The 25,681-nt window shown below is 38.2% G+C and overlaps 1 protein-coding gene across 2 annotated transcripts in view; it reads right to left on the bottom strand.

The window, feature by feature from the left end:
- MDFIC (MyoD family inhibitor domain containing) overlaps positions 1 to 25,681 on the bottom strand; it is an 86,852-nt gene that overhangs the window by 33,135 nt on the left and 28,036 nt on the right. For both annotated transcript variants that reach the window (XM_042970307.1, XM_042970313.1), the window contains exon 4: positions 269 to 547. In XM_042970307.1, coding sequence (XP_042826241.1) covers positions 269 to 547 — 279 coding nt within the window. The remainder of the gene's footprint in view (positions 1 to 268; positions 548 to 25,681) is intronic.

Below are 25,681 nucleotides of genomic sequence, written 5' to 3'. Positions count from 1 at the left end.
TTCAGATGTGGTATTAAAAAAAATGGGTATATGAGTTCTATTTAAAGTCCTGACTGTTCACTCTAGAAGACAATAATCTAAAGCAGGATGTCAGTTGCTAACACTTCCTTTCCAAGCCTGTGTTTCCTTAGGCAGACGTTGCGTTTTACCAAAACTCCTGTTTGAAAGATAAGCAAGATTCTTCATTCATGTTTGCTTGATCAGGTAGTTATTGGTGAATATGATTTTACATCTGGTCAAATAAAATAAGCATGTATCTCAAACTCACCTTCAGGTGAAGAGCCTGTCTTTTGGGAAAAGACAGCATTAACTTTACTCTTCTTACTGATATCACTGTTGACGGACAAGCTGGACTGAATTTTTCTATGCATCTTGTTAGAAACAGGTGCTGAAAGTCTTCGATTATCCGCAGATACGTTTTTGGCCCCGTGGTGGTGAATTCCATTTCCGTTGCTCAGACTAGTGGGGCCGTTCTTTATCTTGCCGCCTTCCTCCTCACTTGGCTCCTGTAGGGACGCTTGAAGCTGAGGCAGGCGCTGAGGTTGGGCTAAAGAACAGGAAAAGTTTTTCCAGTTAAAAAAATATTTGAAAATCATCAAAATATATTCAGTAACAGACTTTTTCTTTTTCCCCTGGGTTTCACCTGTGGTACTAAAAAATGGAAGGTGGAGAAAAAGGAAATATTAATTAACATGGACACAGAGAAAACAATTAGTACAAAAGGCAAAGTGGGAACAGGGTTATCAGAAGTGACTTGACACAAGGAATAGGAAAATAGCAGGAAAGACTTTTGTTTTTTTAAGAAAATTTAAGTTGGAAATCTGAAAAAGTTATTCCACACCCAATCAACAGCAAATGTTTGTCTTCTATGTACTAGGCCCCTCTTTAGGGTGCTAGAAACAGCAATATTATCTCAATATCTCTGATAATGGGCTAAAGTAATTAATTGTCTTTTGAGATAAAAGGGAAAGAACAATGAATTCAAGTGTCAAAGCTGGACAATAGAGAAGGAAATATAGTTGTTTTTCTTTTCAATTTCACTTCATTTTTTTAAAGGTTATTTATTTAAGTAATCTCTACACCCAATGTGGCACTTGAACTCAGGACCCGAGATCAAGAATCACATGCTTTGGGGCGCCTGGGTGGCGCAGTCGGTTAAGCGTCCGACTTCAGCCAGGTCACGATCTCGCGGTCCGTGAGTTCGAGCCCCGCGTCAGGCTCTGGGCTGATGGCTCGGAGCCTGGAGCCTGTTTCCGATTCTGTGTCTCCCTCTCTCTCTGCCCCTCCCCCATTCATGCTCTGTCTCTCTCTCTGTCCCAAAAATAAATAAAAAACGTTGAAACTTTGTGTAAAAAAAAAAAAAAAAAAGAATCACATGCTTTTCCGACTGAGCCAGCCAGGCACCCCTTCAATTTTATTTTAAATCCTGGAGAAGAAAACCTTTTCTATATGTATCCTTCAATTTGATATAAAAATCAACCATTTATGAAAAGTTAGGAATAGAAGACAGTTTCCTTAATCTGATAAAACACATCTGCCCGAGTTAAATGTCAGCACTATAGAAACACTCCCATTTAGGTCAAGACCAAGAAAAGGCAGCCCAGCTTCACCCCTCTTATTCGACATTACACTAGAGGTCCTGGAGAAAACAATAAATATGAAAAAGAAGTAACAGGTGTGAAAAAAAATGTTTTTGAGAGGTATACCTAATTTGAATGTTCTAGGGGAAATTTAGGAGACTATAAATCTTGAAACACAAAGAATTTAACAAGGTATATACAAGATCAACCATATTAAAATAAAAAAACGTTCCTCTAGGCCAACAGAAACCAAATAGCAAATATACAAGAAAAAATGAACTCTTCACAATATCATAAACAAAACACAAACAAACAAACAAAAAACAAAGCCAAGAAAAACACTGTTAAGAATTAAGCTAGGACAAAATGGGCAGTGATTTTCTGGCAAAAATTATAAAAATACTGAAGGACATTAAAGAATATACTACTAACTGTAGAGCATATAAATGTTAATTCTCCCCAATTTATTTATTTAGTGTAATTCCCATAAAACAACAGGCTTGTTGAGGGAACTTGACAAGCTGATTCAAGAATTTATGAGGAAGAGTAATCAACAACCACTAAAGAAATTTTCAGAAAGAAAACGAGGGTTGCAGCATTTGACTTACTACATATATAGTCTTATCACAAAACCAACAGGAGCTAAATCAGTGAGCTGATGGTTCAGACACAGACACATAAACCAGGGGATAAGCAGAGAGAGTTCCCAATATAAATGTGTGCACACATTTAAGTGCATGTATTCTTTAACAAAATAAATTATGGGTATATTAAATGCCTATCTATGAAAAGCAAAACCTTTCAGATTGAAAAAATATAAGACTATTTTAACATCATGACACTGAAGGACAAACTAATTGGTTGTTTGGACAATGAATCATAAAAAAAAGCAGGATGACTATTCATCATTGGTGCTGCCTGGCATTTCTGAACACCCTCATGGATTTTTGGTAAATTCCTCTATTCCATTCCTAGACTCCTCTGCAGCTAAAGGACAGGTATGTGACCTAAGTTCTACTAAGCACAAGTATGACTTACATGCAGAATGGCCAATGCAAGAAGGCAGCCACCTCCACCAGAGAGGTGGAAACCCTCAGCACAGACCATGTAGAAAGCGTTTATTGGTCTCGGCAGTGGGGTGCAGTGTCTGATGTCCACTTCCTATCAGACCAATGAACCAATAGTCTAGCAGTGGGGTTTTCAACAAAGAAGCCCCATTAAATAGATGGGAATGATCTGTGGCTGTGTAACTCTTGGGAGGGTCTGTATGCTAATAAATTTATTTTCTATTTAAATTAGCCAAAATGGAATCTAGTGTTTGTAGCTAAAGAGCCCTAACTCCCCCCACCCCCAGTGTTATTTTACGTTGGTTACATAATGAGATTATTAAAATCAACATTCACCTTGACTGAGTAGCCCCTAAGCAAAGCTATCCATCATTGCACTTCAGCAAAAACCACCAATAAAAACAATTTGTTCCCAAAATTTTACTATTTTATAATTTCCTGCAATTTCAAATCTAAAAGTGCTGTTTTAATTAATCTTCTTTTCCATTTATGAATATGAGCAGTTATGAAATATATATTACATCTGAATACTAAGAACTCTTCAATTGAGTAAAGTATTGCATGCAAAGCAGTCACAATTATATGTGGCATTGACCATGTCTGATTATCTGTGTTCTGGGGATTAGCTAAGACTTGGTATATATTTTTGACAAAGACAGTTTGCATTTGAGTAAGTCTCTAGCACACATTGTTTACCTCCATTCCTGTTCACATATCCTCTGTCTCTTGAAGAAAAACATCTTAACATATCAAAACATGCTAACTCATGAATGTGCATATTTTAAGAAAAACAACATTCTTTTTCTGTTTACTTAACAAAAGCATGCTTTCGTACAAAATCTGTTAACATTAATACCTGATTTATTAAACTAACCTATGAGCTCCCTTAAAGGTTTTCAGTTCTTCAGTGATAAAGGAAAATGACTGTCTAAAAATTAAAGTAATGGTGGTAAAATATATCAAAATATTTTGTTTTTCTCCTTACTCTTGATGAAAAAAAAACTTACTTCTCTGTTTAGCAGCTATATATGCCCTTCTGTTAAATATCGACAAGGCATCTGCAAAGGTAGATCTATTTCTTATGAGTGTGCAATCATTTGATCTAGAGATTAATCTGCGGCTCCTGTAACTTGTATCAACTAGAAGGACACCCTAATGACTGCTATTGAACACACATAGTTATGCATATGTATTTAAAGGGATGCCAAAGAAGATAGTCAAACATAATGTGGTGTTCTTTTCAGAGCACTTACCAGTAATTTCACCAAATAAATGGAATGTTTGGGCCACGTTTTCTCTGAAAAGAATATTTCAAAAGCAATCTGAGAGCTTGGCTAAATTGAAATATCCAATTGACCAATATTAAGGAGACTTCTTATCAACCCAAAATATCCTGTCACAGTCCATAATCCAAGATAAATTTAAAACTACTATGTAGTAGTTAAAACATTCCAATAAGTAATTTTTTTTTAAAAGGTGGTAAAAGACAACTATGTCTTGCCACCAAATTCTCAAACTGACAGATCTGACCTTTTTCTACTATCGCAATTGACTATTTGCAAATTACCAGATATGGCTCAAGTGGTATTCAAACATATCCTTAATGATTTATCTACATTTCAATCTTCAAAATGATATCTATTTCTGTTGGCAGATAAATCAAAGTACATTCATTTCTGTTTCACTGTTCTCTATTTTAACTATAGTTTGTATTATGGTCAGGTAACCAAATATTATCTCTTTATGCCAGTTTGTTTTTTTTAATAGTAATAGTTTTTTTTTATTAAAATAATTTCTTAGTTTTAGGATTTGGGCAGATACAGTAAGTCAAATTAAAAATGGATAAACCCTTGGTATATTAGCTATATTAACATTTTTTTTAAGTTCACTGCTAATTTTTCATGGGTGTGACTTGAATCTTAGAGTCAAATTCTAAGCAAAACCAAGTCAGAAACAGGATTTTATTCTCAAAGAACAAAAACATCTGACTGATTAAACCCTAACTACTTGGCTTTAAATAGATTTCTTTTCCTTATTGTGTAAAAGTTGTGTATGGCTTTAAAAAAAAAAAAAACACAGTAATATGGGAACGACACAATGCTTCTTAAAACACAAGTGATGCCTAGGGACCCTCACTCTCCCTTTAATGATCCACTGCTCTCATTCAGCTGTCTTTCTTTTTTCAAATCTTTACATATGTGACAGCTCTCAAAAGTAGACCATAGACCATCTGGCATTTTCCGAGGTGTAACTTGTGCAAATTCAGCTCTATTGGGAGCGCACTGCTATCTTCTGCCTGCGTTATAAAGGGACAATAGAATGTAGAACTTATGAGTTGTTTTGAATTATTCATTTTTTTGCCTGTATATTCAAGAAATTTTACAAACTCTGCATTTTGTACTACATAATCACATGCGTTAAAGGTACAAAGAAACTTTTTGACACCTCTTTTCTACAGAAAGCTGGCATTTTGTTTGATATGTGAACATTCAGCATCTGTTATATCATTCTAAACAGGATGGGTGCTTCTACAAAAGACCCCATTTTAAACTTACTCTATATGAGCAAAAAAATGTATTCTTGACATTCAGTAACTAATGCAATACACATCAAAATTTCAAATACCAGTTATATGAACATTCAGCATCTTCAAACCTGGATAGCATTGGTCACCCGCTTACCATATGTGTAAAGAATTTTTTTTTTTTTTTTTTACCAGTGCTCACACAATGCCGCATGATTGTAATTTTAATATCCGTGATGAATAGTTACAAATGTCTTAAGAAATACTGTGCTTTCTAGGTTCAAATGTTTTCAATCAGGGAGGAAACCAATAGAATTAAATCTAGTGATTTTCAATAAGAATAATAAATATGGGAGTAATGAGTCAATAGCATGAACTTCTTTTGATAATTTTTTTTTAAACTGGGTGATATTGCAGCAAGTAATAACTACACTTGCAACTGTAGCTGCCTGAGCGGCAATATAAAGCAACATTTTGTTATAGCATATAATCTATTAGCATGTGCAAGACCTCTTCAGTCACTGGTCTCTTGCACAAATCAGATTTAATAAAATTACAAAAGAATTCTCATACCACTTGCCCACTTTAAATGGTGGTTGTATGCATATGAAAAAAAGTTAAATGCTTAGAATTTAAAATTGTAACAAAATTATCAAAATAGAATATTGTTAGGGGGTGACTTGGTATAAACTGAATTTACTCTTCCCAGAGATAGGTGACAAAGCTTTTCTGGATGCCCAATATTGTGTAACTCCATGGTCACTATGAGACAGAGACAAACATGCACATGTGCACACACACTAAAATAGTAGAGATTATATATAAATAAAGTGGTGTTTTATTGTATATACATGTACTACCCGTCAATACCCAATAGCTTAAAAAATCTCTTTGAGATGCACTAATGTGATAAAATTATATTTGTTATAATGTAAGATTTAGGCTAAAATCAACTAAAATGAAAGTTAAAATAATGGCTAACTCTGTTCCTCAGCTTGATACAAGCCTTTCTCAGTGTACCCTAGATAGACCCAGCATCGTAGCCCTTACACAGTCCGAAAGCTCCTGGCATTTTCTACCTGTTTCCTTAGGTCTCTGCCCCCCCTCCCCGCCCAAGGTCTTTCTGAAAATTTTGACTTATCTCTTGAGCCTCTGAACTTTTTCATCACATGTTATATTTTCCATCTTCATTTTATTTAATGTATATATTAACATAGTGAAATATATTTTGCAATTGTGTCCTTTTTGGAACATTGATCGGTTTGAGAAGCCCAATCAAATTCTCTCTACACAATTTGAAATGTACAAGATGGAAGAGACTCTCTTATGATGAAAGCATTTTTAACATTAATTCACTTATCAGTGGTAGGGGTTGCAAATACTTCCCAAACAAAAGGATAAAACTTGACAAGTTGTTTGGAGAATCAATCATTAAGAAAGTCCTTAACCATAATGAAGAAGAGCTCAAAGGAGGGAGGGCTGCTAGCTTTTCCCCAATTCCATGCTCCCCATTGTCCCGGGTTCTTGGCTAACCCATTTCCCAGTCTTCCTTGCAGTTCAGTTCAGCCATATATCCATGTTCACTCTGAAAGAATGAGAGCAGAAATTATTTCCGCCACTTCCACGCCTGGGCCTAAGCCCTGGGTGTGTCCTCTATACTTTTCTTTCTTGCACTAGCCAGCAACCCAGCTTTGACCACAGCAGTGGGAAATATCTTAGGCATTTTGGAGAAAACAAACAGAAGGAATCTGCATGGCAGGGAGAAGAGCCTCTCACTGACCTAGTATGCTCATCTTATACTGTTCCATAAGAAATAAACTTTTATTCAGTCATGGGATTAATGCTGGGACTCGTTGTTATAAACAATGTTACAAAACATTACAGCTTCTATCAAATCCTATTAACAACGACACAAATTCTAAATACATATATATGAACTGCCCCTAGCCCAAATGACTTAAAAGATACCACATTTCACTAGAAAGAAACAGTACATTAGTAGCAGTAGAAAGACCACTGTCAAACCCACAGCCTGGGGTTTGTCTTAGAAGACAGCAGATGAGCTAGCTTTACCATGCAGAAGCCAGTTATTACTGAGGGATAGTCGTGCATCATGCAGTTCTGCAGGAAAAGTATCCCAGCATTACTCTGCTGCTCAAAGACAATTTTTAGCCTCACCATGGCTGGTAGGAAATCCAGTAGAGTGACCACCATCCCATTTGGTCAGGACTAAGGGAGGTGCTTGGATGCAGAACTCTTAGTTTTTAAAACAAGACAGGTGAACCGGGACAAATTGGTCACCTTTACATCAGGAGCAATTTTACACAATTGCTACTGTTTTCCTCAAATGAGACACTGGCTTTAGCAGATGGTGGGAAGATAGGCTTTCAGCGAGACTCACGAGGGGTTGAATTCTAGAGTCAGTATTTCCCAGTTCTGTAAGCTTGAGAAAGGTACTTCATCTCCCTGGGCATGAGGCCCTTCACTAGCAAAATGAGATAAAGTGACAGGTCCTCATGGGTATGGACACTTTATTAGCACTTTCCAGTTTTGTACCACAGTTACTCTCTTTCCTTACTCTTCCCTACATAATTTTCCTATCATTTCTTTCTGATTTACTATTAGGCTTTTTTTTTAATTCTGTTACTAGGGGTTTTTCCCCCTATAAATCAATGCAAGATCTTTTTATGAAATAACAGGTTTCAAAAAAAATACACAGTATCTTTCATTGTTCAGAAAGAATAATGACTTGATTGAAAAATATATTAAAAAATAAGGAAAATCATTTTGTCATTTTAAGATTTACATGTTTTACTGAAAAGTCCCCAGCAGTAAGCCAATGAACAAACAATTTTTATTGTATTCCCCCCAAGTGTAGCTTTTCTTGAATGCTTGTTTCCATCCCCAAATGAATGACAAATTTGGCCTTACTTTATGCCAGCTCTCACACATCATGGATTCTAGCTAACTTATGTGGATAACATGGGCCCACCACTCGTACATCTGAGAACAGAATATTTTTCAGTTTAAGTTAGCAAGTTTCATTATGGATTGTTACCTACAAGCTTTATTTATGTACGAACAGATCACACGGTCTTCTGATATAATCCCATAGTGAAGATGGGGTCGTTCTGCTACGGTAGGTATCCCTATGTTTTCAGGTATTTCCACCATTTGATTTAACTGATAGAATATCCTCTACTTATAATTATTTGCAACTATGTGATACATATCTAAAAAAAAGTGCCTATCTACTTACATTAAAAATATATATATATATATATATATATATTTTATATATATATATATCTCGCCTAAGCAGGCTTTTCTTGTAGGAGAGAAAACATACTAATAAAAAGGCAACACAAAGTCATACTCTTCCAGAAACCTATTTTACATCCTAAAATTTTATTGTTTTTTGTTTTTTAAGTTATAAAAGGCACTTCTTTGGTTTAAGAAAAAAAAACCAATTATTGGGCAAGCAGAAGTTTGAAAAATCCTATAGTTGTGTTATGTCTTAACAAATAGAATCTGTCCTTGGAATTCTGAAAACAGTAGGAAGACAAGTATCAGAGAACAACTACTCATACTTCAACCTTCAGACCATAAGTTAAATATTTCTTTGACCTTGCTGGAGTTTCACCATAGGTTTAAAGAAAAAGATTTTTTTAAAAAAATTATTAATACCATGTTTATAAGTAATCATTTTAAAAGCACCTGATTGGGGCGCCTGGGTGGTTCAGTCGGTTAAGCGGCCAACTTCAGCTCAGGTCACGATCTCGCGGTCCGTGAGTTCGAGCCCCGCGTCTGGCTCTGGGCTGATGGCTCAGAGCCTGGAGCCTGCTTCCGATTCTGTGTCTCCCTCTCTCTCTGCCCCTCCCCCGTTCATGCTCTGTCTCTCTCTGTCTCAAAAATAAATAAAACGTTAAAAAAATAATAAAAAAAATAAAAGCACCTGATTATTGAGGCACTGGGTGGCTCAGTCAGTTGAGCATCCAGCTTCACCTCAGGTCATGATCTCATGGTTTGTGAGTTCAAGCCCTATGTGGGGCTCTGTGCTGACATCTCAGAGCGGAGCCTGCTTGGGATTCTGTGTCTCCCTTTCTCTGCCGTTCCCCAGCTTACACTCAGACTCTGTCTCTGTCTGTCTCTCTCAAAAATAAACATGAAAAAAATAAAAATTAATAAAAGCCCCTGACTATCTATCACAATGGAATAGGACACATTCACATATCTTTAACATATCAGAAATACCTTATTTAACCACATGCCGCATCTACAAACTTCAAACAACATACACTGCAGTAAAATTAGTGTTGGTAACAACTAAGGGAAGTACACACTGAAAACCCCACATATCTGACACTCCAGAATCCATCCTGAGGTTTTATATACTAATTACAGATTTCAAGGACCACAAAGCATATAAGAGCACCTCCCATTAAGAAGCATGCAGCACTCCTAGGCTTCAACTGAAGATACACATTGACACACTTGGGTAGATGCAGAACTGCTTTCTGACATAGGTCCTGGATCATCCCTGCCTTCGAGTGACTTTAGCCCTCCTCCATGGGATGAGAGCTCTCCAGTAAGGCAAGGATACAAGTCAAAAAACCCTTGAAACCAAGAACTCTGATCCAGTATAAAAAACTGCATCAAGAGTAGGCTATTAAAGTGTGAAACTAGTTAAGTAAAGCCAGGAATGGGGAAGATGAGAATCAATACATCCTACCCTAGAAAATCAGTAGTCACGGTGAACCAGTAGCAAAGTAGTTCATTGAAGTGAGTAGCCATCAGTTCTTAGAACAGAAATCATGTGCATGCTGAGGCTGGAGCTTTGGAGTACTCTGCAGAAAACTCACAAATTGGTATATCGGACTTCTTATGGCTTTCAGTAGCTGCTGCAATAAAACAACAAACTCCATTCTAACTGGCCATGGTAACAGCCACCTGGAGAAAGCGGGCGGCTTCATTCAAGGGAGCTCCTTTTACCTTCAAGCAACACAAACAAAGCTAGCAACACACATATAAATTTGCTATTGTGGGAAATCCAAACAGGTGCTCCCCTCTGCACAAATTTCAAAAGCCTTCCTTGCCTGATTGCATACCTGAATGAGTAGACGAAGAGTAGGTTTTGGCCTCTACCTGCCTTGGTGCAATTCAGAGACATACAACCCTAAGCAAGAGCCTTAGTAGCCAGTGAGGAGGGACCACTAGAGTTCAGAGCGTCATACATGGTAACTGGATTTCAGCAACCAAATCATGTATTCAGTCAAAATTGAGTGTGCTGATCTCAAGAAAGGCTTGAGACTCCCAGCTCCAGTGCTTCCCGCACTCACTGCCTCTCAGTAGTTCACATAACTCATTCACGAGGGATACAGCCTGGGGAAGGAGCGACCACGGGGTCAAGCCTCACCAACCACAGAAAGAGCTAGTGACGGCAAGCCAGTACGCAGAGACAGGAGGAGATCAGAGCTCAAAAACACAGATGGCAGGTCAAGGGACCAGAGTCAAAGATTATTCAACCAACTTTTGATGCCAGTTACCAGAAAATGAAGTCTTACCCCATCACCTCCCCCAAAAGGATATTGATAAACAAATAACAAAGTTGTTAAAGAAATTACATTGCTAGAAAAATCTCTAGCTTAGAAAATAAAGGCTTGTGACAGTTCCACCAAAAGGCAATCCCTGAATCTAAGTCCTTGTTAACAAGAAGAGAACTGCTAAAATCCCTAACAAAGGAATCCTCCTCGAAGCCCTTCCTTGAGGAAAGGGCCATGAGGGACACCCAACAAGGGAAATCTTCTTAGCAGATGATCCTGGAGCAAGCACATCTACTGCCTACAGAACCCAGGCCAAGGTCAAGGGAAACATTCAATAAAGAGATGCTTCTGTACTATCCCTCACCAGACTGACATGGACATTCCCCAGATCAGTACTGTACTTGAGAGTTTACACTACAGCTGCCCTGTACTTCCTTTACCATCATACCGTTAGATTTGTTTTCAAACATAAGTCGTAAGATCATGAGGAGCTAAATCCAAACTTGATTTGAGATCACATTTCTGAACCATGTCAAAGGAGGAATAAATATCACCCAGAGGTGTGCAGAACAATGACCGTATGATGCTGGCTCTAGATGCATCATCTGAATGTGACTTTGATTCATCTCTCATTAGGGACAGGTGGAATACACATGTGTTTGTTGAAAGGATAATTGGATCTCATTAAGAATATTCTGAATCCATATGTACGGAAACAAAAAGTATCTGTATGTAGACACACACATAAATATGTGCTGGTCAAGCAAAGACTGGACCATAACCGACACCTAATCTTGATCCATCCAACATCACCCACTTTCTTCTGGTGCCAGTATGGCTATTAATGAGAGCAGGACCTCAATTTACTGACAAGAACCCTCCAAAAAATAAAGTACTTTTAGTTACACACATTTTGTCTACAGAGCTTAACACTGGGCATTTGCTGACTTGCCTTTGATTATACAGCAAGTGCCTTAAAGACAAGTTTCCGTCTTCTTAGAGTTCCATCAACCTTATCAGGCACATACCTGCTGACAAAGAGCCATGTACAATGTTCAGCACCCAGTGGACACCCAGTGAAAATTAACTGATGATGATGAATTATACTAGCTTTTAAGCTGTCACTTGATCCCAGTATGTAACAACCTTCCTGAATAAATCAAGCAACAGTTTGGTATTCAATACCATTATAAACTTCATCCTTCACCTTCACGAGTCTAGGGAATTGCTGTAAAAGCATAATATAAGGATGGCGGAGCTATAGCAAGGATTCAAGAAATTCTCCGTTATAACAAGGGAATTAAAGATTCAGTTACAGATATCATACAATGTGTAGGGAAATGCATCAAAAATACTAGTTAAGTGACCTTCCTGAAAACAGCATTAAAAAGTCAGTACCAAATTCTATATCTGAAAGTTTTCTCCCTGCCCTTTAATAAAAGTAAATCCAACTTAATGTACAAGTAAAACTCGTATCTCTTTGAGGGTGGAGCAGCAGAATTGCAAGTGAAGTTCCAGTTAGAAGACAGGGAATCAGGTAGAGGAAACGATGCACTGCTAACTGAACATTTAAAAAGGAATTTATTTCTGGTAGCTTATACAAGGTAAATCAGAAAAAAAGTAAATTCCACTGTTATTCCCCAGAGCTTTAATATAGGTCATAACCCTCAAAGTTCACTGGTGAGTATTTGTTATTGGGATGGCTTTCCACTCTTCAATAAATTCCTTGAAGATAGGGTCCGAGACAAGGAAACCTCTGTGCTTTCATTCTAAGAACAGTTCTCATTACAGGTGATGCTCTCTCTGATCTAATTTAAAGATTTAGGACTCCAAAGTTCTCAGAATTGACTCTAAGACTGGAATGGCCCTAACGATCATGTCCAACTCCTAGGGGAGATCCTGGAGAGCTTCCTCCATAAGGAAGTAATAAACTAGCTGCTTATCCCACGTAACTGAAAACAATTTTCAAAAAAACAGTGAAGTTTTCCAAACCTGTGGAGGCAGATTCACACATACGAATTTTAAATTCTTTTTTACACGTGAGCAACAGATCACAGGTTAAACATAATAGAAAGGTTTCAATATGGAAAGGACTAGGTAAAAAATAACACTATTTCCTCATTCTCAACTTGTCTTCTCCTAAGATGAAATTTCGCCCCCGCTCCCCACCCCGTTACAGGGCTACTTTAAATTTTTGGAGCCGGATTTGAGGAATGTGAATTTTAGATTCTTGTCTTCACCAATGTATCAAGACTGTTTTAACCTCTATGGGAATGAAATGTTACCCCAACATGAGCACAGAGGAACAAACTCATTAACCACATTTAAAGATTAACAAGATCGAGACCATTTCTTCCTTGGATTTTACCATTAAAATCCACTAAATCCTTCAGGGTACCTTTGGCGACAAACTAACTTAAATATATTATAAAATACTTGGCAAGTACATACTACAGTGCCAGCCACTGTTCCAGGCAGAAGAGATTTTACAAAATTTACAAATGCCTTGCCCTCACAAAGCTAAGAGATATTTATTATCTTGCATAACAAGAAATCTGAAGACAGGGTGGCTCTAATTAATACTAATTTCACAGGTTCTGTATTTTCACTGCCATCCTCAACATGCCAACTTTCCCATCCGACTCTTCTCCTCATAGTTACAAGACTCTCTGAAACAGCTCCAAACATCACATCTCAAGATGATGACAGCCCTTGAAAGAAGAAGTGCTCTTTCTTACCATCTCTTTAAGAATATATTTAAAAAAAAAAATCCTTCCTTCCAGGAGATGTCCCTCAGGTTTCATTGGTGGACACTGGGCCACAAACTAAAAGTAAAGCTCCCTTCTTCTCTCCCTGCAGACCAACATCTGTTTAAAGGTCTGCCCTTTCCCCCACACTGTAGATACGCTCCTCCGTAGCAAGAGACATATCATTCATTCAGTCAGTCACTCAACGAGCATTTACTAAATGCTACATTCAAGTGCCCAGCACTTCTGAAGATGTGTTACAGTACCTCAAATAGTGGTCGCTTAGAAAAATGAATGAAGGAATGACAGACAATAACATTCATTCCACAGCTCCCAATTTCAATCCATTAAAATAAAACCTTAAGTACGCATTTCTTACCTAGAAAAGTAAACAAGGAAAACAAGCATGTTTGCCTTTCCCCATACCTCTCTGATATAATTTGAGTTCTACTTAACCCAGATAACAACCCTAACACCCTGTAACAGCCCACACACCCTGTGTTATTTACAAGGCCAGTTATGAGCTATCATTCGAATGAAATGGGAAAATGAGAATGTCAAATTTATTCATCACCATAGACCTCATATTAATTTCGTTAACATTCCGAAGAATGTTACTCCGTCTTCCAGCAGTAGATAAAAACCCACAAACAGTAAAAAACAACGATAGATCTTAGCACCTGAAGATTAAGAGTGGGTGAAGTGCCCATGATATACAGAATTCTGTTTTCTTCATGTGTCCAAATACTTATGGAACATCTATGTATCAGGCACAGCGCTAAGACTAGTCAAGTAGAGCTGAATAAAAAGACATGAGACATGTACATAATAAACAAAATATACAACTTGAAATCATGGTACTTGCTATAAAGGAAAAATACTACTATTAGAATAACAAGTGAAACTGTTTTGCTTAGGATAGCTAGGAATGGCATTTCACCAAAGGCCTGAAGGGGAAGAAGGCCTCGCGGAGAGTTCCAGGGTTCTGGGCCAACCTAACGACACGTGCAAAGCTCTGCAACAGAACAGGGCTCAGCACATCTGCTGACCTGCTGGGAAGCCAGTGTGGCTAGAGGACACTCACACAGTCCTTTGGACAAAATATGTATTGCCTCATTCAAAGGATAAACAGTAACAAATACATCAGAAAAATCATAGAATGCTTCCATCAACAATTCCTGGCAATATTCTTCCAGATATTCTGCTTCTTTACCATATAAGCCATTACAATAATAAATTATTCACTTATAAGACCACTCTCAATAAAACTGACCAGAAGTTGACTTAGATACTTTACTGTGAATCAAGATACCCCCAGGAAAAGACTTCTGAGGAAGTTACAAAAAGGGGCCATCAACTGTATATATACAACTACAATTTGGAATATTAGGAAACATTTATAGAAATCTTATCCTCTAATTACTTTCTAAGAAAGAAACACATACATCCATTTCTCTGAAATGTACAAATCTATTTATATTTAAAGTGGATGAAAATTGTTCTGGGGCTGGAGAGACTAGCAGGAATTATTCCATGTTCTCGGATAGTGAAATGAATGGTTGTGGGAGAATCTTGCTACTGTTCTTAGGAATCTGCTCGGATTTTAGAAAGGAGACTGTCATTCCGATTTTGTACTCATCTTCCTATTTGATTCCAATTTTCAAAATCTGATTCCTTTACTCAAAATATAATTCTCTGGCAGTATTTCTCAATCTTTTTCCAACTCCACAGAAGTTTATTTGAGCAACACATACCCTTCAGGAATATCTTGTGTGGTTTCAAAAACAAACTCCTCCAGCGAGTCTCATAGCTGTTGCCTTGTGCACCACACTGGAGAATCCTAACTCTAATACAGGAGTCACAGATCAGTAGAGAGCTTACCAAGAGCAATTTTTATCATGATTTCAAACTCTTAAGGGAGAACAAAATGGGCAAACGGACAGTCAGTTGAATAAGTTTATCTACCTGGGGTCTTTAAAATCCCCATTAATTTCTAGCAATTATTTTCAATTAATATGGCATGTAAAAGACAAATGCCATAGGATTTCACTCATATGTGGAATTTACGGAAAAAAATAAGCAAAGGGGGGATAAAAGAGAGGGAGGCAAACCAAGAAACAGACTTCTAACTTAGAGAACCAACTGATGGTTACCAGAAGGGAGGAGGGGGGGGAGTGGGTTCAAGAGGTGATGGGGATTAAGGAGGGCACTTGTAATGAGCACTGGGTGTTGTACGGAAGCAATGAATCACCATATTGTACACCAGAAACTAATCTTGCACTGTATGTTAACTAAGTAGAATTTAAATGAAAACTTGAGGAAAAACTTAGCCTTGCAAATCCCACACTGTAGTTTACAAACTGCAAGAGCTAACTATATATTCTCATTGATAATCAAAGACCATTCTCAAAAATTTTAGCCCATTTCTGCAACCAACTACCTGAGTCTCGCTAGATAAACTGTTTACCTCTTTATGCTTCACTTTGCCAGCTGAAACAAACAAAACACAGAACCCACAGAGGTCGAACACACTGATCTCTAAGGGACATTCCTTAACTTTAATATTACAAGAATATAGGCCCAGGATTCATTTTCCACATGTAGAGAAACAATGTAAACATGGCATATAATATATACATAAAATAAACTGGAAAATACCAACGTAAGCACCCATGTTGTTAGGGCCTTATAATTCGGAATCTATGTCATCTAGATAATATCTATTAAGGTAAGTATTCAAATGTCATCTTTTTCTAGAGAAAGGAGTCGGAGAGGGTGGAAGGTATGACACTTAAATAGGACCATTGATTCGGAGCCAGGTTAACCAGGGGGAGTGACAGTAGTGATTGAGCTGTCCACTCCAGCCAACAATTACTAATTTCACAAGGTTCACAAACCCTCTGCTCTTGGCCAGATGTCAGGAGCTCAGGGCTGTAGCAATGGTAACCAGTAGGGGTAAAATTAAGACTTTTTTTTTTCAAAAGTGGAAAACCAGTGAACAAAACAGAATATGAAAATAAGTATTTTCTCTATATAGTATGTGCTATCTGGTTCATGACCATCAATGCTTAGGAGGAAAGGAGGCTGGGACAGTAACTGTGACTCATCCTTCCGGCAGCTGATTTTCACTGAGCACCCTGTGATCACTATGCCACTCACTCCCGTGCTGTGCTGTGCTGTGCCAGGTGCCTATGATCTGGAGCCTCCCTGGTTTATATTGCCCAGAGTATCCCTCTCTTGTGTCTTATGAGAGTCAGAGTGGGAATAATATGGTACTCGGACTCAAGCAGGGGAAGAGATCTGATGGTCTAAGCCTTCTGTATGCAAACTTCCAACCAGCACACTTCCGGGCGTCAAAGTTCACTCCAGAGCCCAAGAGCCTCGGTGACTCAAGATCTGGAGCCTTTTGGGGGTAGTGCCAGATTGTGTCATACTGACACTTAGGTTTTGGCTACTCAGTGCTACAAAGTCAGTTATTTCCTCATCTACTTTCCATCTTACAGAAAACTCTTAACATCTCTGATCTGTCATTTCCTGGTCTGTTCTTGCTTTCCTTAAATTTCTGTCTCTGTAAACTTATCTTTAATTTATAATCATTTAAGTGGGATTTCCAAAGGGAATGGAATATGTATGTCCAATCTGCCATGTTAAACATGATTTTTAAAAAACAATCACACACACACACACACACACACACACACACACACACACACTTTAAGAAAATGTGGCAAAATGTTAACACTTGTTAAAGCTGAGCCCGGTTCATTCATGGGTGTTTTCAATATTCATTTTTCCCCGTTTCTAAAGGAGCTACTTTAATGTTAAGAAAAATCAGAGTTCTATTTATTAAGCATATAAGTTGATTGGTAACCACTAACCAAAACACTAACAGAGTGGGATATTACCAGGATCAAGGGCAAATTAGTATCCTTTTCCTAGAAAAGTAATCTTTTGCTTATGACTGAGATATTTCATTATATTTAAAACTGAAAATTCACTTTAAAATAAAGAGAGGCCTCTTCAGTGCAGAGTCTCATTTTCTCATGGTTTTATAGGTAACTCTGATGATGTGTTTTAGGTTGTTTTTGTTTTCGTTTTAGGATCATACCAACAGGCCATGCTGTGTGTACTTGACTCTCCCCTGCTGACTCCTGGCTAACCAATGGGAGAATCCAGACAACTCCACTTTCTTTCCTGGGTCCTTGCTCAGTATCTCGGGATCAGCCTGAATATGGGATTAAGAAGAGGTTCCATTCTTTCCAATGCCTAACTCAAAATGGCCCTGCACTTCTTAGTCTAATCCGGGTACCAGTTACTGTCACTGTTATGTATTACAAATGTGCATCTAGAAAATTAGAGTTAACAATGTATTTCCACTTAGGTTTTCATGTTTGCCTCTTCACTAACCTCAAGAGGTAGTGAGAGAAGAGAGTACCTCCCTTCGTCCATATTCTGAAGGTGGAGACCATGTAATGACTTTGCCCAGTGATCCCAAGCTAAGGAGTTTTGGTCAGGATTAGAATCCAAATCACAGGACTTCACATCTGACCTTCTCTGCATATACAAAGCCCCTTTTATAATGTCTGACCAGGAGCATCACTCCGGTCAAACCTAGAGCTAGGTGACAAGTCAAGCTTTTGCCCATAATTTCATTTTCACTTTTCCTACATTTGCCTTTGTCTATTAAGAATGTGGGAGTCAATCTAATTGGCTTGCCACATGTGTACCTTCCTCTGCTTTAAAAAAGCACCATGTGGGGAGCCTGGCTGGCTCAGTCGGTTGAGCGTCTGACTTCGGCTCAGGTCATGATCTGACGGTTCGTGAGTTCCAGCCTGCATCGGACTCTGTGCTGACAGCTCAGAGCCTGGAGCCTGCTTCTCATTCTGTGTCTCCCCCTCTCTCTGCCCCTCCCTGCTCATATTCTGTCTCTCTCTGTTTCTCAATAATAAATAAACGTTAAAAAATTAAAAAAAAAAAAAAAAGCACCATGCTATGTTTGTACCTGTCGTCGGTGACACCTCCAGTTCTTCCCAAGTCTTCATACATCATCAGTAACAGTAGGAGAGATTTCAGCACTTAGTTCGCAAGGCATACTAGAGTGGATTGCATCAGGCCCTACTGCCTGGAAACTAAGTTGAAACAGCACTCATGCAGACTTATAAAAATTAAGTTATCTGAATAACGAAACTTCTATATGACATTTTTCAAGGGACTGAGTTCTAATATTTGTGCCAAAAACAAACAAACAAAAAAACTAGGGATACGTTAAAGGGTGAGAGACACATAATAATGAGCCTCTCTCCAAAAAAGACTATCCACAAATACTTCCACATTTGTATTAATATGCAAAGACGTGAAAATAACACTGTACCTACAATTAAGAGAAAAGACCAAAACCATCCTCAAACGATTTAACGTCATCCTTATCCCCCAAGATATGCTATTCTAGGTTTATAAACTACCCATCTTTTCAATTCATTGTAATTTAGTGTTTCATACACTAAAATGGACACTAAAATCTGTCATTATTACTGACCAAGCTATAATCGCCCTTCTTCAGCCTGCCAGAGCTGTAGATTCTGACTCTGTGAGCTTAGTTACCCTGTTTTGTTTTTTAGGTCGAAGAAGTAGTGGTTGGGCTTTTGTTTGTTTTTAGTAAAAAAGAAAAAAATTAAATGCAGAAAATGACCACTCCCACACATTCATTCTTTTTACACATTAAGTATGTACTCGGTGAACTGTTCCATTTAAATATTTTTACTTTAACGCCGTAGATGTCACCAGAAAAACAAACTAAATTAAAGACTTCTTCCCAGTGAGTGTTCTAACAAACCCCTCATTTTCTTTAGGCTTAATGGAGACAAGGAATTGCTCATCAACGTCATGTTTATCAAAATAAGTGAACCTGAGCAAAGTGATGAGCAGGGCGATGAATCCTTGGCTAGGTAAAGGGCCCCACTTCTCAGGGAAAAACTTGTGAAACCATTGAAGATAATGATAGTGTAAATGTACCAACATCAGGGCACAAACTTCAAAGAGCTGTGCAAACGATACAGTATTTCGTTTATGAGTCTCACACACTCAGGAGCCGATGGTAAATTGTGCTCGCAGAGAATGTTCAACTACATCTAGTGTGTAGGTTGGAGCCTAATTAGTTTTCCTGGTAAAACTGAAACCTTTGAAGAACTCCCTCAAGGTAAGAATGAGGAGACAGGCTACTGCCCAAGAACAGTTGAGTTTGGAATATCCATTCCTCATGGCAAAACAGTTCCTTCCATAGAGTCAGTTTCACTTTTTAACTAATTAACCAATTAATAAAATCAATTTATTGCAAACTCTGTTCCTCCCTTCTTCTCTCAGAATGTATTTATTCCACAATTTCAGGTCTTCTCACTCCACAAGTACTGAATCTTCTGGGGTAGGTCCATTCTACAGAGTTTTGTAAAAACAGTCACTCTTAATAACTAAATGACCAAGCTCTTTTAAATGCTTAAATATTGCGATAGTGATGATTCTTATGGAAGCAAATGCTTATTCCTGGTTGACTGGCAACAAAAAATGGTGCCAGAAGTTGTACAGAACTAATGTTTTCCCAGCAGCCCTGTACATATTTGCCATTATTCTTCTTTTAGTAGCTAGTTCCAAATGAGCAAACTATGAACTTTCATACAGTAAGAATGGTGTACAACTGCCCCTAATAAATCTTCTCCGTCTTATGCTATATTTCCATACCATTGAAAGAAATAGCTGATACTGCACAAAGTTTTGAAATACACTGTTCTCCAAAGTATGTGCTTCATCAGCAATTTATTTTAACATCCACATCTCCCTCTCTAAAGGCACTGAAACTAATTATGTATTGTCCCAAATGCCTAGATACCACAGATATCATATGAATTCATATATTATTCAAAAAGCTGATCTTTTTTTACTTATTAATCTGACTCTTAGGTAAACTGTATCTCTATTATAAGGGACTTTGCTTTACTTCGAGAACAAACTCTCGCTGTAATAGGTAAGGAGATATTCTTTCCACTATATCTACACACACTTGATTGGAAGGCTGCTTATTGCAGACATTTTTAACTGAAAGAGATAGCTTATTCCCATTCGGGACAGAGTGTCAAGAGAAGATGAAAGCAGGCATTTATAATTCCTCAGAAAAACAGGCAAAAGAGTTTTCAACCTTAAGAAATCTGACTCTTCTGGAACATAAACCTTGATCTTGGGTTAATAAATCAAGATTCCTAAGATAATCAAATAATCCCTTATGGCGACATCAAGTTTTCGATTTTAAAGTCCTTTCATTGCGCTATCCAACCCCATCATACCATTTAACGAGGCCACAAGTACCAACTGTAATAGTTCTTTTCCAGTATTATAAAACGCAAAGTGCTGCACAGTGAAATTAAAAGTAAGAAACACTTTGTGAACGATGTAAACATCTCTCTAGAAAACTTCAAAACAAGTTTAGTCTCAAACAAGGAGCCAGTACCTGGGTTCTCCCAAAAAGGCAGCCATGGCTATCAGTCCCTAGGGGTCATTAAACACAACTGTTAAGAAACCACTTTCTAAAAAACAAACAAACAAAAAGTCTCTAAATGTTCAAAGAAAAAACTCTGGGCAATATATTCAATTGAAAACTGTATTAGTTCTAAGTCTGAGTTATACCTCAGAATTAACTAAGAAGCTCTGAAAAATTAAGCTTGTCCAGACCATGCCCACATATGATCTATGTTCACTGGTGTGGACTGGTCTGGACATCAATATGTTTTGAAGCTAATGCAAAGAGTGGAGAACCCTTGCTTTCAACAACGGCATAGGACTACAGCAGCATATTCTGGCCCCTGTATCTTTAGCTTCAGTTTCTGATTTCTTCTTGGTGCCAAATGAAAATGCCTATCTTCAGACCACAAAAAAAGAACAGCAGATGTCAAGATTCTCTGCCTATCTCTCCGAATGAGACCAAGTAAGTTCTCATAGAGGCAATGAGACAATAGTTCTGAAAACAAAGAAGCCCTTTTTCTAAAACGTCAAGTATATTGTAAGCCCAGGAATAGACTTGAATTTATCACAACAAAGATAAAATTCCAAAAGAATATAGTAGATTAAAATTTTCCTAACTTTTTTTATGACCCAACACAAAGGCAGGATACGGTCACATCATTAATAGTGAAAAAGGGCAATAATTTCCAACCAGGGAAATGGATTAGAATTTTCAGCTTGGAATAAACTATTAATTTAAGAAAACTATCATCTCCCCTAGGATTTTAATGTAATCTTTAGGGGACCATGAACACCACAGAGTCCTGACTCTTTCCCTACTCTTTCCCCATCTGAGAGTCAGGGCTACATCACTGGGAGATTAGCTGTGTGGCCCTAGGTAAACTGCTTGACTTTTCTGAGCTCAGTCCCATCTACAGATAATAATACTTATTCCACCTGCCTGATAAAGTTGCTGATAGGCCAAGTGAGATCATCAATATGAAAAATTTCATTAACTGTAAAAAGCTCTAAGTAATAACATTGTTAATATTACTAATAAAAAGCATCCTTTGATATGCATGAACTGTAGACTGAGAAAATTAGCTCCTTAAGAGAGGCAAAGATAGTCAATCCACATTTTAAGACAAATTACTACAGCTTAACCAATTCAAAGCTGTCAGTCTCCTACAGAGAAGCTAAATGTAGTCAAAAGGTACAGATTTTCATTTATTCAACAATTAACATGACAGTATTGGGAACAAACTCTGTGCATGGCCCTGGGCTATATGCTGTGAGGGCTACAAAGCTGAATGAGCCGCCAATTCTGCCTTTAAGGAGCCTTCAGTTCAGTGATGAGGAAGAGGGCCATCCACACAGGATGATTTCAAAATTAACGAGCCCTTTAGGAGAGATGAAGATAAAGCCACTCTGCTTGCAGAAATCACAGCATGGCTCGCCTGTACAGCTGGAGATGTGGGGAGACAGGTAACATGAGTGAAGCATGGGAGAAGGAAAATACTGGACCCGGAGAGGGAAGAAAAAGGAATGCATTTGGGCTATGGCAAAACTTCATGAAAGGAAGTAGTGGAGGAAAAAAAACAAAATTTCTTTTACTCCCACAGTCATCCGAAATAGCTTAGGGAAGGTCCAATGTACTCCTGGATCAATGCTAATTGCTGGGGGTGCAACTTAAAGCCAGGAGACCTGTAGACATGTAACAGCAGAAACAAGTTACAAATTGTGACCACGACAGAAAGCAAGGATGCCTGGAGAAATAGGGAAGCCCAGTTTAGACTGAGAAGTCTGGGAAGTCTCTCTTGGGAACTGACAATTAAGTCTGGTGGGCAGACCCAGAGGGCAAAAGCTCAGAGACAGAAAGGAACTCAGAGCATCTGGAGGATCCGAGAAGGAACCCCGTATAGCTACACAGGCAGGGGCAGGAATTTCCAGCAGGAAACACGTCATGTCAAACACTACACACAGAAGTCTGAGAAGAGACCACTGCGATAACTGACCTATCAGTATTAAAAGACTATTTTAGGGGCGCCGGGGTGGCTCAGTCGGTTGAGTGTCCAACTTCGGCTCAGGTCATGATCTCACAGCCCGTGGGTTCGAGCCCCACGTCGGGCTCTGTGCTGACAGCTTGGAGCCTGGAGACTTCTTCGGATTCTGTGTCTCCTTCTCTCTCTCTGCCCCTCCCCCAGTCACACTCTGTCTCTCTCTCCCTCTCTCAAAAATAAATAAATGTTAAAAAAAAAAAAGACTATTTTAGTTGTATTTAACCTTCCAGGAGAGACTAAGTATCAGCCATGTGGACCAAACTGGGTTTGAATACCAGGAGCTAGTATTAAAATAGAGCCTAGAATATCTCAGTGATGGAGACAGATGTATCAGAATACAATCTGAGTCTTCAGCAAACAGAAGTGTCATAAAATCAAAAGGCAAAAATAGACCATAAGTGAAAACCAACTAGAAATTAAAGTATAGCTGAGTATCAGAGAGGTCTCAATTGAGATTAGAGAATATGTATTTATACCACAGCTAATCTTACTGCGATATAACATCTTTTATCTATGATCCCCATAGATCATAGATCCCCATAGATCATCTTTTATCTATGAGCCCCTGGAATCTGAACTGAGAATACTGATGGTGTTGTCTTTTACTTTATTATCACGGCAAATAGGATACAAGGTCATAGAATTGAGGGGGATAATGACAGATCATTTGCAGGTGCTAGCAGGCCATGAAAACAAAGGCACATGAAGTGAAGAAGCAGATGAGTTACTATGAGGCAAAAGAACATAGTTCACAGATTAGGCATAATTAAAGTCAAAAACAGGCAGAAATGAGAAAGTCAATTTCTGATTTCAAAATCTTAGAGATTTTGCAGTAACAAGGTCCAAGGTGGGTCTATATTTGTAAGGTGGCCTTCCTTACAAAAAAGGCCTACCTTTTTTGTGGCCTACCTACAAAAAAAGGTTCCCCTTCAGGGAAATAGACATTAGGGCCTTTGAGCTAAAGTCGTCAAGAATCAGTGTGATTTCAAAGAAATTAAAAGAAGCTTTATAAAGAAACTAAAAGAAGCTTTGACTTCGAGAACAAATTGGATACTAGTTAGGGATCAAATAGTTTAGGCTAGAAAGTGGAACAGAATGTGAGAATGATCAGAGCAACAACACACTCAATACTCCTCTACGCAATGAGTAATTTAAGACTCTGCCATTTGACTTCCAGTGTCAGCTACTACCAACACCCCCTTCACATCAACTTTCCACGTATCAGACTAGCAGCTAGGCTCCAATTTAATCTTTATTTTAGTATTATTATTTTTTAATGTTTATTTGTTTTTGAGACAGAGACAGAGCATGAACGGGGGAGGGTAGGAAAGAGAGGGAGACACAGAATCCAAAGCAGGCTCGAGGCTCCAAGCTGTCAGCACAGAGCCCAACACGGGGCTCAAACTCACGAACCGTGAGATCATGATCCAAACCTAAGTCGGAGGCGCAACCGACTGAGCCACCCAGGCGCCCCTCAAATTTAATGTTTAAATTATCAGAAGATCTTATAGCCTGAAATATTTTACCCTGATTTGGATCAGTCCAAACAAATTTGGACTTTATAGAAAAAGCCAGTTTTATTCAACCTCCTATAAGAAAGATCTTATGATATACATTTAAAATGATATATTAAAAAGGGGGGTGCCTGGGTGGCTCAGTTGCTTGACCACCCAACTCTTGATTTCAGCTCACATCATGAACCCTGGGTCGTGACATCAAGCCCCATGTCGGGCTCCATGCTGAGCGTGGAGACTGCTTCAGATTCATTCTCTCTCTCTCTCTCTCTCTCTCTCTCTCTCTCTCTCTCTCTCTCTCTCTCTCTCTCTCCCCCCCCCCCCCCCCCCCTCAAATTAATACACACACACACACACACACATTTTAAATTACACACATATATTCCACTGGGGTATAATCTATAGAAATTAAAAGGGATTCCTCTTATTTTTTAAAAAAAGGCAAATTATACCTATCTACCTAAAAAGTACTAAAAGGCATTTGTTCTGTTTGTTTCAACAGGTAAAGCCAGACCAAAAATCAACCACCTGAAACTTGCTAAAGTGAAAAATATTAGAAACCTAAATATGTAAGAATATGGGTTCATATGACATTTCCAGTAGTAATTATTCATATTCAGAGCTATTTGATAGGACTTTCAAAAATTTACTGGATATGGGAGAAGTGCAAAAAGAAGAAACTAACTCATAAGGAAGAGGAGAAAAATGCTAATTGCACATGATCACATCATCCTCTGGACGCGATGTTCTCACTGCTGCTGCCTACATTTCACTCACCTTTGTGATGACTACAGCACCTTTGCAGTGCTGAACAAATATGCAGAAGACCACCTGCAGAAACGGGCCTCTTCGTGGATGATACATTAGTACCTTTTCCATTACAAGGAGCAATGATGGGCAGCATCATCCATAGAGGACATGAATGGTCTTATTAGATCACAGGCATGAATCAATTATTTATGACAATTTGAGACGGTGGAAATCTTTTGCTTTTTCTAAAATTTCCCAATCTAAGTTCTCAAGAACCATGGGAAATGTATTTAATTAGATTATATTCCAATGCAGAACAAATTTCTCCACCCACTCCTTCTCTAGCTCACATAATGCAATTTCACCCTCTAAGACCAGCATCAGAGGGTTTTAAAAGAAATTTCCCTTTTA

This window comes from Panthera tigris, chromosome A2 (genome assembly GCF_018350195.1).
Source record: "Panthera tigris isolate Pti1 chromosome A2, P.tigris_Pti1_mat1.1, whole genome shotgun sequence".
In the NCBI taxonomy this organism is placed as follows: Eukaryota; Metazoa; Chordata; class Mammalia; order Carnivora; family Felidae; genus Panthera; species Panthera tigris.
Note: the sequence above shows the minus strand (reverse complement) of the source record. Positions and strands in the feature narration are given on the sequence as shown.